We start from the raw sequence: 12,445 nt of genomic DNA, 5'->3' as shown, positions 1-12,445 counted from the left end.
CGGTGTTCAACTGAGTGATGTTTCTATCGGGTGCTCGCGTTTCTATTGGTCCGGCTCATTGTTCTAATTGTTTGGCTGCTAGTTTCTGTTGGATCCTGGCTAACCAGATAGCTGAGTAGTTTCTACTAGCCAGTATCCCTGGTTATTGGTTATCATGAGCATTGTTTCCTCTGGTGTCTGCAGTTCACCCTTTGGCCTCAATCCTGCAAATGTATAGTTTCGTAAATTGCTCCAGCTCAATATACTGGAGTATATAATAAAGTTTTCCATTGAGAACTAGGCTTATAACAATTTGCTTGATTTCTTGTTTTGTACAACTGCCAGGAATTTTGTCGTTTCTCAGATGAACTTGTGTCCTTCTTGGTCTTCATGTACTGAGATGAGTGACAGAGGATTATGTTTTCTTATGGCTAGTTGATGTTCTTGTAGTTTCATGGATAGTTTTCTCCCCATCTGTCCTACATTGTGTTTGGGGGCAGTTTCTATATTGGATTTGGTATATTACATTTCTTCTCTCCAAATGGGCTGTTGGATCTTTGGGTCTCAAGATGAGTGTTCTGATGGTTGTGCTGAGTTTGTGTGCTACCATTATTCCACGTGGTTGGTGCAGTCCTGCCATCATTTTGGAAATATCCCTGATGTATGGTAGAGTTAGCTTTTTACTTGTCTGTTCAATAGGAATTAAAGGGTTGTTTCTCTGAATGAGACACCTTCTGATGAAGTTGTTTGGATAGCCATTGCATGTGAGTACTTTGAAAAGATGATTTTCTTTCTTCTTGAGGTCTGCACTACTGCAGTGTACTTCCACTCGGTTAAATGACGTTCAGATGCAACATAGATTGTGGCAGTTGGGTTGCTTGCTGTGTCTCCTCCTGGTTCACCTGACTCCCATCACCCCATCTATTTCACCTCCTCCATCTGCCCATCACCAGCACTTCCAAAGTTCAAAGTAAACTTATTATCAAAGTATGCATATATGACCCTGAGATTCATTTTCATTCAGGCATTTGTAGTAGAACAAAGAAATACAATAGAATCAGTGAAAAACTACACAAGTACAACCAATTTGCAAAAGAAGACAAACTGTGCAAATAAAAAATAATAAATTAATAAATAAGACTAAGTACATGAGCTGTAGAGTACTTAAAAATGAGTCAATATTTGTCAATCTTTTTTTTGTAATTTTTTTTTTATTATTGAAGTTCATCAAACAAACATTTCCATAAGATGTATTTCAGACATTGTTCATATATATCATATAATCATATATGTCACAAATCTCCACATAGTATTTATCTGAGGTATACACTTATAGAAAAGAGTGGAGACAAAAAACAAGCAAAAGGAAAAAACTATGTACAAGTAAGGAGTGATCTTTTTTTAACAACATATTCATTGATTTGTGAGAATAAAATCAGGCCTATGAGGCATTATGTCATTAAACCATTTTTCCCAATATGAATCAAATTGTTCCAGCTTATGTTTAACAGATGCTGTTATCTGCTCCATTTTGTAAATGTCCATTGTAATTTTCATCCATGCATTTAAAGTTGGGCTCTCCTGTGATAACCATTTCCTAGTAAGAGTCTTTTTATCAGCCACCGACAGTATATTCATTAAATATTTATCTCTTTTCAACCATTCTTGAGGTATATGTCCAAAATATATGGTCTTACTCTCTAAGGGTATTTCACGTCCAAAGATGTCTTGTAGGGCATTGTGTATCCCCTTCCACTAGTCTTTGATAACAGGGCAGTCCCAAAAAATATGATAATGATTTGCATTTTGATTTCCACAATTTCTCCAGCAAACAGGGAGGTTACTATCATAATGGGATTTCTGAGAGTGTGTAACAAAATATCTTATCAAGTTTTTCCATCCAAACTCCCTCCATTTCTGTGAACTGGTACACTTCCATTGATACCTCCATATTGTTGTCCATTCTTCCTCAGATATTCTCCCTCTTTCCTTCTCCCATTTTGTTTTAATGTATGAAGTCGAATGTGTTTTAAGATTTGACAACCCCTTATACATGCTTGAAATGATTCTACTACCATTATTTGAATTCTATGCCTTTCCAAATAGCTCTATCAAGCATATAATTGCCTTGGTTACATTTTTAAGCATCTTATTCACATATTGTTGCATCTGTAAATATCGATAAAAATCTTGTTTTTCTAGTAAGTGTTTCTCTTTAAGCATTTCAAAACTGAACAGTGTTCCTTCTTTCACTATGTTGCAAAGAACTGATATTCCTTTAGCTGTCCAGTCCTTAAATCTAGCATCCAATTTATTAGGTGTAAAATCCGAGTCATATGCACACCTTTTAAGAATTGCAATATTTCCTTCTAGATTATATTCTTTTATAGTAGTTTTCTATATTTTAAGAGTTATATTTCTAAGACTATATTTCACCCATGGGTTAACAATAGTATTTATGTACCTTTGCAGGTTGTTATCAGCCAAAATTGCTTGTATGGGGATGGGAAGAACCCGCTCTTCAATGTTTTTCCATTGAGCGTCATATGATGGGTTGCACCAACATATCACAGCTCTCAACTGTGCTGCAAAATAATAATCTCTAATAGGTAGGCCCCATCCCCCCTTTTCCTTTGCTAATTGCAAAGTTTTGAGATGAACTCTAGGCCTTTTACCCTGCCAAATATACCTTGATAACATCTTGTTCCATTCATTGAATTGATTTGGAGTAATCTCTATTGGTAGGGTCATAAAGAGATATACCAGTCTGGGCAGTATATTCATTTTAATAGACTCAATCCTTGAACTGAAACTGAAAAAAGGAATCAGGTTCCATCTTGCCATACCTTCCTTAATTTTTTTATATAAAGGCTGACAATTACATTCTGATAATTTTGCCAAATTTTTTGGCATAATAATGCCCAAATATTTGAAAGACTCTGTTTGCCATGAATAGTTGTCAATCTCAGAGCTCCTCCCACCGGTTCACGTCCTCCACTACTACTCTTTGCCCTCCCAATCTCCATCATTCTTTCACCTACTCTCCCTTTCTATCCCATCATAAAATATCATAAGGATACACAGCATGGAAACTGCTTTTCTGAAGTCCTCCCACTTAGCAAGTACACCTTTGGCAGAAAAACACCTGTCCTAGTCCACACTTGCCAGATACTTTCTGATACCACTAAAACTGGCCTTTTTCCCAATATAGAATCTCAACCCATCCTTTCCCATAGCTACTTTGAAACTAATGGCATTATAATCACTAGATGCAAAGTGTTCCCCTATACAAACTACTGTCACCTGCCCTGTCTCATTCATGAATAAGATATCTAGTATTGCACTTCCTCAATTTGGAACTTTAATGTACTGATTAAGGAAAAGAAACCTGCCTGAACATATTTGACAAACTCTTTCCCATCACCTGCTATCACTAACCTATGTTTCTTGCAACAGTCTGCAATGTTGGCATTCATTTCTAAAGGTATAGAATACAAGAGCAGGGATGTGATATTGAGGCAGTGTAGAGCACTTGTAAGACCACACTTGGAGTACTGTGTGCAGTTTTGGGCTCCTTATTTTAGAAAGAATATACTGACATTGGAGAGGGTTCAGAGAAGGTTCACAAGAATGATTCCAGGAATGAAAGGGTTACCATATGAGGAATGTCTGGCAGCTCTCTTGGGCTGTATTCCCTGGAGTTTAGGAGAATGAGGGAGGATCTCATAGAAACATTCCGAATGTTAAAAGGCCTGAACAGATTAGATACAGCAAAGTTATTTCCCATGATAGGGGATTCTGGGACAAGAGGGCACGACTTCAGGATTGAAGAACATCCATTTAGAACTGAGATGCGGAGAAATTACTTTAGTCAGAGGGTGGTAAATCTGTGGCATTTGATGCCACGAGTGGTTGTGGAGGCCAAGTCATTGGGTGCATTTAAAGAGAGATAGATAGGTTCTTGAAAAGCCAGGGCATCAAAGGGTATGGGGTGATGGCAGGGGAGTGGGGATGATTGGAAGAATTGGATTATCCCATGATTGAATGGTGGAGCAGACTCATTGGGCTGAATGGCCTACTTCTGCTCCAATATCTTATGGTCGCATGGTCTTATTATCTATCTAAAAATTTGCTCTGCTAAATCCCGCAGGACGTTAGATGGTCTTTCAGATAATCCCAATTACGTGGCCATGCCTTTCTTATTCCTCAATTCTAGCAAGCTCACTAACAAGCTCTCCAGCCTGTCTTGACTGAGTACTGCAGTGACACTTTCCCCTGACTGGTAATGCCACCCCTCCCCCTTAATCTCCCCACTCTATCATGTCTAAAACAACGGAACCTCAGAACATTGAGCTGCCAGTCTTGTCCCTCCTGCAACCAAGTCTCACTAATGGCTACAATGTCATAATTCCACATGCTGATCTATTGTGGTGAACTACATAGACCTGTCTGGACGGGCCCCCCCCCTGCTGACTGCTCCTGTGGCTCCTCCCACAGACCCCGGTATAAAGGCGATTGAGGCCTGAGCCCGGCCTCTCAGTCTCCAGGATGTAGTATGGTGGTCAACCACTGCTTGTTCCTTCTTCCAGTCAATAAAAGCCGATATCTCGCCTTTACGTCTCAGAGAGAGTTATTGATGGTGCATCATCCATGTTCTAAGCTCATCTGCTTTTCCTACAATACTCCTTGCATTAAAATATACGTGGCTCAGAACATTAGTCTCACTATGCTCGAACTTTTGATTCCTAAATTTGTAAACAGGCTTAACAACATCATTCTCCACAAACACTTCACTATCTGTTCCGGTACTCTGGTTCCTATACCCCTGCAACTCTAGTTTAACACCTCCCCCCATGCAGCATTAGCCAACCTTCCCACTTGCATATTAGTTCCCCTCCAGTTCAGGTACAAATTGCTCCTTCTGTGCATGTTCCACCTTCTCTGAAAGAGAGCCCAGTGATCCAAAAGACTTTATGCACCTACTTCTTAGCCACATGTTAAACTGGATGATCTTCTCATTTCATGCCTCACTGACGCATGGCTTGGGTAACAATCCTGAGATCACAACCCTGGAGATCCTGTCCTTTTACTTAGAACCTAACTCTCCACACTTTCTTTGCAGGACTTCATCACCCATCCTACCCATGTTATTGGTACTGACGTGGACCACAACCTTTGGCTGCTCACCCTCCTACTTAAAAATACCATTGACTCGATCTGAGATGTCCCTGACCCCGGCATCTGAGTGGCAACAGATCATCCAGGACTCTCATTCTTATCCATAGAGCCTCATTTTTGTACCCCAAGCCAATGAGTCCCCTATCATTACAGCTCGCCTCTTCTCCCCCCTTCCCTTCTGAGCCACAGAGCCAGATTCAGTGCCAAACACCCAACTACCGTGACTTTCTTTTGTCTCTGAACAGTATCCAAAGCAGTATACCTGTTGTTGAGGGGAATGGCCACAGTGGTACTCTGCACTGACTGCCAATCCCCTTCCCCCTCCTGACGGTCACCCTGTTACCTGTGTCCTGCACCTTGTTTTATAACTACCTCCCTGTATGTCCTGTCTATCAGCCCCTCAGCTTCCCAAATGATCCAGAGTTCATCCAGTTCCAGCTCCAACTCCTTAACACAGTCTGTTAGAAGCTATAGCTGGAGGCACTGCACTTCTTGCAGGTGTAATTATCAGGCACACTGGAGGTTCCTCTGTGTTCCCACATTTCACAAGAGGAGCAATCCAGTATCCCATCTGGCACCCGTACTGGCCTAAATATGCAATAAGAAAGAACAAATAACCAAAGAAAGTCTACCTATGCCCTATGCCTCTCCTTGAAGAAGACTCGAAGAGCCTAAGCTCCAACTCTAACACTGGTCTACTCACACAATGGTCGCCCTGCTTAAACCTAGCTTTTTTTAATTGGTCCTTGCCAAGTGCTTAATTATGCACAATCTAATGTCTCCTCGGGGACTGTGGTACATAAAATGTACTGATGGATCTTCCTCGCTACTTTTAAATGCTCTCTCCCACTATGCAATCTCCTTGATACCGTAGCATGCAAAATGTGCCTGTGGTAAACTACATATACCTGTCTGGACATGCCCCTCTGCTGACTGCTCCTGTGGCTCCTCCCACAGACCCCTGTATAAAGGCGATTGGAGGCACTGCTCCTCTCTCAGTCTCCAGGATGTTGTGTGGTGGTCTCTTGCTGCTAATAAAAGCCTATCGTTCACCTCCCGTCTCCGAGAGTTATTGCTGGTGCACCAGTGGCAACTGCCCCTGTTCGCTTCTTTTAAACTCTCTCGCCCTCTATGCAATCTAATGTCTGCTCTCCCATTCTATCATGGTTGATTTATTATCTCTTTCAGCTCCACTCTCCCGGTAACCTTTGATTCCCTTACTAATCAGGACCCTATCTACCTCCACTTTAAATATACCTAATGACTTGGCCTCCTTTGGCACCCCCTTATATCTGGTGTCTCTTCCAGACTGGTGTACAAAATTATCAAAGAACGTAAACACTATGTTGTCAGATACTACCTGGAGATTAATTTTCTTGCAGGCATTTATGAAGAAAAAGAGCAATACAAGAGAAGTAACAAAAACTATACATTCACAGACAAGGACGTTCATTTTCTTGCAGGCATTCACAGTAGAGCAAAGAATTAGAATGAAAAGCTGCACACAAGCAAAGACTGGCAAACAACTAACATGCAAAGGAAGACATTATTAAACATAAATGAGTTGTAAAGGGTCATGGAGAGTGAGTCTGTAGGTTGTAGAGCCTGTTCAGAGTTGTGGTAATTGAAGTTATCCTTGCCAGTTCAGAACCCTTCCACTTACAAACCATCCTCTGCACAAAAGTTGCCCTTAAATTGCCCATAAATCTTTTCCTTCTCACTTAAACCTATACCCTCCAGTTGTTCATTCTCCAATCCTGGTTAGAAGACCGGGCGTTCACCTGGTCTATTCCCCTCATGATTTTATAAACCTCTAAGATCACCTGCCAGTATCCTATGCTGTAAGGAATAAAGTCCCAATCTGTCCAGCCTCCTGGCAACATTCTTGTCAAGTTTTGTTTGCACTCTTCTCAGTGTATTGACTCCTCCCTATGGCAGGGTGACCAAAACTGATCACAAGTGCGGCCTTGCCAGCATTCTGTACAACTGCGTCATCCCTCCCAACTCTCAGATTCAGTGCCCTGACTGATGAAGACCAGTGTGGCACAAGCCTTCTTCACCAGCACACTGAGATGGCTTATGAATTCCCATATTGACTTCATCAAGGTTCAAAGTAAATTTATTAAGAAAGTACGATATACGTTTGTACAACCCAGAGATTCATTTTCTTGTGCGCATTCACAGAAAATACAAAGAAACACAATCACATTAATGAAAAGAACAATGAAATATGCAGAGACAAAAATAGAAAAAAATAGCAATTAATATTGAAAACAATGAGTCCTTGAAAGAAGTCTGTAGGTTGTGGGAACAGTTGGGCTCAGTGAAATTATCAGCCACAGACATTTTGGAACAGATGAAGAGGAATTTCTTTAGCCAGAGGCTGGTGAATCTGTGGAATTAATTTGCCAGATGGTTCTGGAGGCCAAGTCATTGAGTATATATACCACTGAGGTTGATAAGTTCTTGATTAGTAAGGGCATCAAAGTTTACAGGGAAAAGGCAGGGGAATGAGATGGACAGGCCACTTGACTCATCAAGTCTGCTCCATCATTCAATCATGACCAATTTCTTTTTTTAATTCCAGCTCTATTCTTGTCCCTTCTCTTTGTAATAAAGAGAAGGAAGTTGAATGCTTGACATTAGCAAAGAAAAAAGAATGAATGTGAATTTTTAATTTCTATATGTGACTATTAAAAGGCAGTGCTAAAATATTCTCACAATTTCAGCATTGTTGAATGATTTACACTTGCTTCTGTTCCCAACCATCTTCTATTTGCACTGGTCAACCACACTTGGAGTATTGTGAGCAGTTTTAGGTCCCCAAGAAAAGATGTACTGACAGTGGTGAGAGCCCAAAGGATGATCAGGAGAATGATTTTGGGAATGAAAGAGTTAACCTACGAGAAACATTTGATGGCTTTGGTTCTGTACGTGCTGCAGCTTAAAAGTCTGAGCAGGGATCTCTTGAAATCTATCGAATATTGAAAGGGCTAGATAGAGAAATTCAACACTTAGGGATTCATCTTTGAATCTGAATGAATACACCACAGTTGTCACTGACTTCATCAAAACCTGTGTGGATGATTGTGTGCCTTCAAGAACATACTGGACATACTGAAGTCAAAAGCCATGGATGAACCATGAGATTAATAGTCTGCTGAGGGCTAGATCTGTGACATTCAAGACTGGGTGGTTCAAAACTATACCAGAAGTCCAGCAATTACCATAAGAGCAAAAAGCAATTCTGATTGAGGTTAGAAATGAAATCGGATGCACGTCAGCTCTTACAAGGTTTGCAGGCCATTACTTCCTTCACAGTGAAACTTAACATAATGAATAGCAGTGATGCTCCACTCCAAGAGAGCTCAATGCCTTTTATGCACGCTTTGTAAGGAAAAACAAAACTGCAACCACCAGAGAGGAGGTCCCAGAAGCTGAGGTTGCTTCACAGCCACAAGTCTCCCCTTTGTCAGGAAAGATATTATCCCATAAGAGCAAGAAATCTTCCACAGTGATTAATGGGATAAATTTAAAATTTACTATGCTCTGACTGTCTATATAATAGCTGTATTGTATTTTATATGACAAATCTATATGCATATGTATAAACAATACACACAAAATGCTGGAAGAACTCTGCAGACCAGGCAGCATCTATGGAAAAGAATACAGTTGACCTTTCCGGCCAAGACCCTTAATCAGGGCTGGGGAAAAAAGATGAGTTGTAGTAAGAAAATACATTAAAGATACATATATACCTAAGTTGAGTTGCATTCTATATAGAGTTGAAGTTTATATATTTAAGCTGAAGAAGTTTTGTGTATTAATATTTCAGTAATATTTGAGTAATATTGTAAATATATTGCTTGATTAAGCATTCTTTGTTGTTTAAGTATTCATTACAGGTTATATGTAATAGTATGTGAATGGCATACATCATCATGCCACCATGTCATATGTACATGCCTCACTGAAAGTAAAAACAAAACTAAACCTACATGAGTTACTTCTGAGCACCTATGACTTTCTTTTGAATAGTTTATGGAGTTACAAATCATAACACTCATCATGCAAGGCATTGCAACCATCAAAGAGGAAGTACAGGAGACTATAGACACACTCAATGTTTCAGGAACAGCTTCTTCCCCTTTGCCATCAAATTTCTGAATGAACAATGAACCCATGAATACCCCTGGTATTTCTTTTCCTTTTCTTATTTTTATATACTGTATACTACTTATTGTAACTTATAGTTTTTATTTCTATGAGTTTCAATGTACTGCTGCAAAGCAAAAAATTTCATGACATATGCTGATATGATTAAACCTGAGTGGATGTGGAGAGGACATTCCTATAGTGGGTAGTCTAGGACCAGAGGGGATTCATTTAGAACAGATGAGGAGAAATTTCTTCAGCCAGAGGGTAGTGAATCTGTGGAATTCATTGTCACAACCGACTGTGGAAGCCAAGTCACTGAGTATATTTTAGCGTTACTGGGAGAAGGCAGGAAAATGGTTGAGAGGGATAGTAAATCAGCCATGATGAAATGGTGGAGCAGGTTCAATGGGCTGAATGGCCTAATTCTGCTCCTATGTTTTATGGTCTTAAGGTCCTATTTACACATGCATCAGCCAGCCAACTTAGTCCACTTTTTCTCAGCTTACAACTTCACCACATTGCTGGTGCCCACCCTATCACAAACATTCCCCTTTTCCTTCCCAATATCCACCTCCTCTACTGCTTGATTTGCAATTTTTCACAACTTCAAAAAACTCAAATTTCAAAGTAAGTTTATTATCTGGGTACATATATATTACAATATACTACACTGAAATTCATATTCTTGCGGGCGTTTACAGAAGAACAAAAAAATACAATAGAATCAGTGAAAAACCACACACAAAGACAGACAACCAATATGCAAAAGAAGACAAACTGTGCAAATGACAAAAATAATGAATAAATAAACAGATAAACAAATAAATATTGATAGATAAATAATACTGAGAACACGAGCTGCAGAGTCCTTGAAAGTGAGTCCTTAGGTTGTTTTCAATAAGTTCAGTGTTGAGGTGAATTAAGTTATCTGCGTTGGTTCAGGAGCTTGATGGTTGAAGGGTAATAACTGTTTCTGAACCTGGTGGTGTGGGATCTAAGGCTCCTGTACCTCCTTCCCGATGGCAGCAGTAAGAGGAATTCATGGCCGAAATGATGGAGGTTCTTAATGATGGATGCTGCTTTCTTAAGGCAGCAATCCTTGTAGATGTCTATAGACATTTGTCAAAGTTTTTTGTTAGCATGCAGAATCTGTGCAAACCAGTATTGAAGCAGAGGTGCTGCCAAGCCTTCTTTGTAATGGCACTTAAGTGCTGACCCAAATCAAACCCTCTGAAATGGTTACTGATCCTCTCTACTTCCAATTTCCTAATGAGGACTGGCTCATAGACCATGAGGACCTGTTTTTCATTCATTAAAATTTAACCAGGTGTAATGTGCTGTAAGGTTTCACTGCTAATATAATGGTCTCTCTGTAATGTTTCACTGCTAAGGTAATACTTTCTCAGTAGCAGCAACGTTTGGGTTATGATTAGAGATACTAGAGATAATGGCGGCTTTGGAATGTATGCTAGCAAATGAGAGGCATGTTGTTCTTTCTTGTGGGTCGGGGAACAGGGATTTCACGTTTGTTTTTAGTGAGAGATGAAGTGAGAAGTCACGAATGGGAAAAGCTAGTAGACCGCCAGATGGAGTGGACTTGGAGCGAGGGTCCAACTGTCAGCGGCGCTCAGAATAGGTTGATGGGGGTTGAATGGACGATTCCGTGAGCTCCAATATGCGCACTAGACTTTTTCATTAAAATGGGCCCTTTTTATTTTCTTTACTAACCCTATAGTCAGACTAAGATTTATAAAGTTCATTTGTTTAATTGCGTACGGTGTACTGTCTGATATTTTGCGGTTCGGATTTGTAACTGGGCAACACATCACGCAACATCCACACAGAGATCACTCAGGTTATCATCTTCATAGGTGCTGTCTGGTCTGAGAAATTGAGAGAAGGAATACGCAATTGCTAGAAGCTGTTGGCGCCACGGTAGGATGGTGGATAGTGCAATGCTGTTACAGCTCAGGATGCTGGAGTTTGGAGTTAAATCCCAGTGTCCCCTGTAAAGAATTTGCATGTCCTTCTAATGCATGGGTTTCCTCCTAGTGCTCTGGTTTTCTTTCACCATTCTACCTGTTAGCAGGTTACAAACACAAGAAAGTCTGAGATACTGGTAACATAAACCAACACACACAAAATGCAGGAGGAACTATCCTGAAATTCTCAGCCCAAAACATCGACTGTTTAATCTTTTCGATTGATACAGCCTGACCTGCTGAGTTCCTCCAGTACTCTGTGAGTGTGTGTTGCGTTGCTTCGGTTAGTAGGTTACTTGGTCATTGTAAATTGTCTTGTGATTAGACTAGGGTTAAATTGGCCTATTCCATGCTGCATCTCTGAATAAATAAATAAATATAAAGACCAGGAGTTACAATAATTTTGCTATTTCTAATTCTTTTCTTCTCTCTCAGTTTGTGTTGCAGTTTGGAAGAATCACCATATGAGGACAGTCACAAATTACTTCATTGTTAATTTGTCATTTGCCGATATTCTTGTTACAATTATTTGCCTACCTGCCAGTCTGCTTGTCGACATAACTGAGACCTGGTTCTTTGGGCATCTTCTGTGTAAGATAATTCCTTACCTCCAGGTAAGCAATAGTCAATTGGCCTTCATGTGACAATCAAGGCTTGGGCAAGTGTTTATTGCCTCGTTTATGGAATTTAAATGATGTAAACTTAAAAAACTGGAATGTAAAATTATAAAAACACAAAATGCTGGCAGAACTCAGCAGGCCAGACAGCATCTATGAGAGGAGGGAGTGACGACGTTTCAGGCCGAAACCCTTCATCAGGAGTGAAGTAACATGGGATGGTCGAGGGGGGATAAGAAGTGGGGGAAGGGATGAAGTAGAGAGCTAGGAAGTGATAGGCTGGAGGGAAATGGGCTAGGGGGAAGGTGGAGAATTATGGGAAATAAAAGAGAAAGAAAGGTAGGGCTGGGGGGAGATTCTAGTGAGGGGGGAAAAAGAGAGAGAAAGAGAACCAGACTAAAATTATAGATAAGGATGGGGTAAGGGGGGGAGGGGTATCAACGGAGGTTTGTGAGTTGAATATTCATGCCGGCAGGTAGGAGGCTGTAAAATTATATTGTGAATACTGCAGTATTAGAATAGAACTAG

At 40.3% G+C, this 12,445-nt stretch overlaps 1 protein-coding gene across 1 annotated transcript in view; it reads left to right on the top strand.

Moving 5' to 3' along the window:
* hcrtr2 (hypocretin (orexin) receptor 2) overlaps positions 1-12,445 on the top strand; it is a 74,123-nt gene that overhangs the window by 38,699 nt on the left and 22,979 nt on the right. The window contains exon 2 of the mRNA XM_073055444.1: positions 11,736-11,914. Coding sequence (XP_072911545.1) covers positions 11,736-11,914 — 179 coding nt within the window. The remainder of the gene's footprint in view (positions 1-11,735; positions 11,915-12,445) is intronic.

The sequence above is a fragment of the Hemitrygon akajei genome, chromosome 9, assembly GCF_048418815.1.
Source record: "Hemitrygon akajei chromosome 9, sHemAka1.3, whole genome shotgun sequence".
Classification (NCBI taxonomy): domain Eukaryota; kingdom Metazoa; phylum Chordata; class Chondrichthyes; order Myliobatiformes; family Dasyatidae; genus Hemitrygon; species Hemitrygon akajei.
Note: the sequence above shows the minus strand (reverse complement) of the source record. Positions and strands in the feature narration are given on the sequence as shown.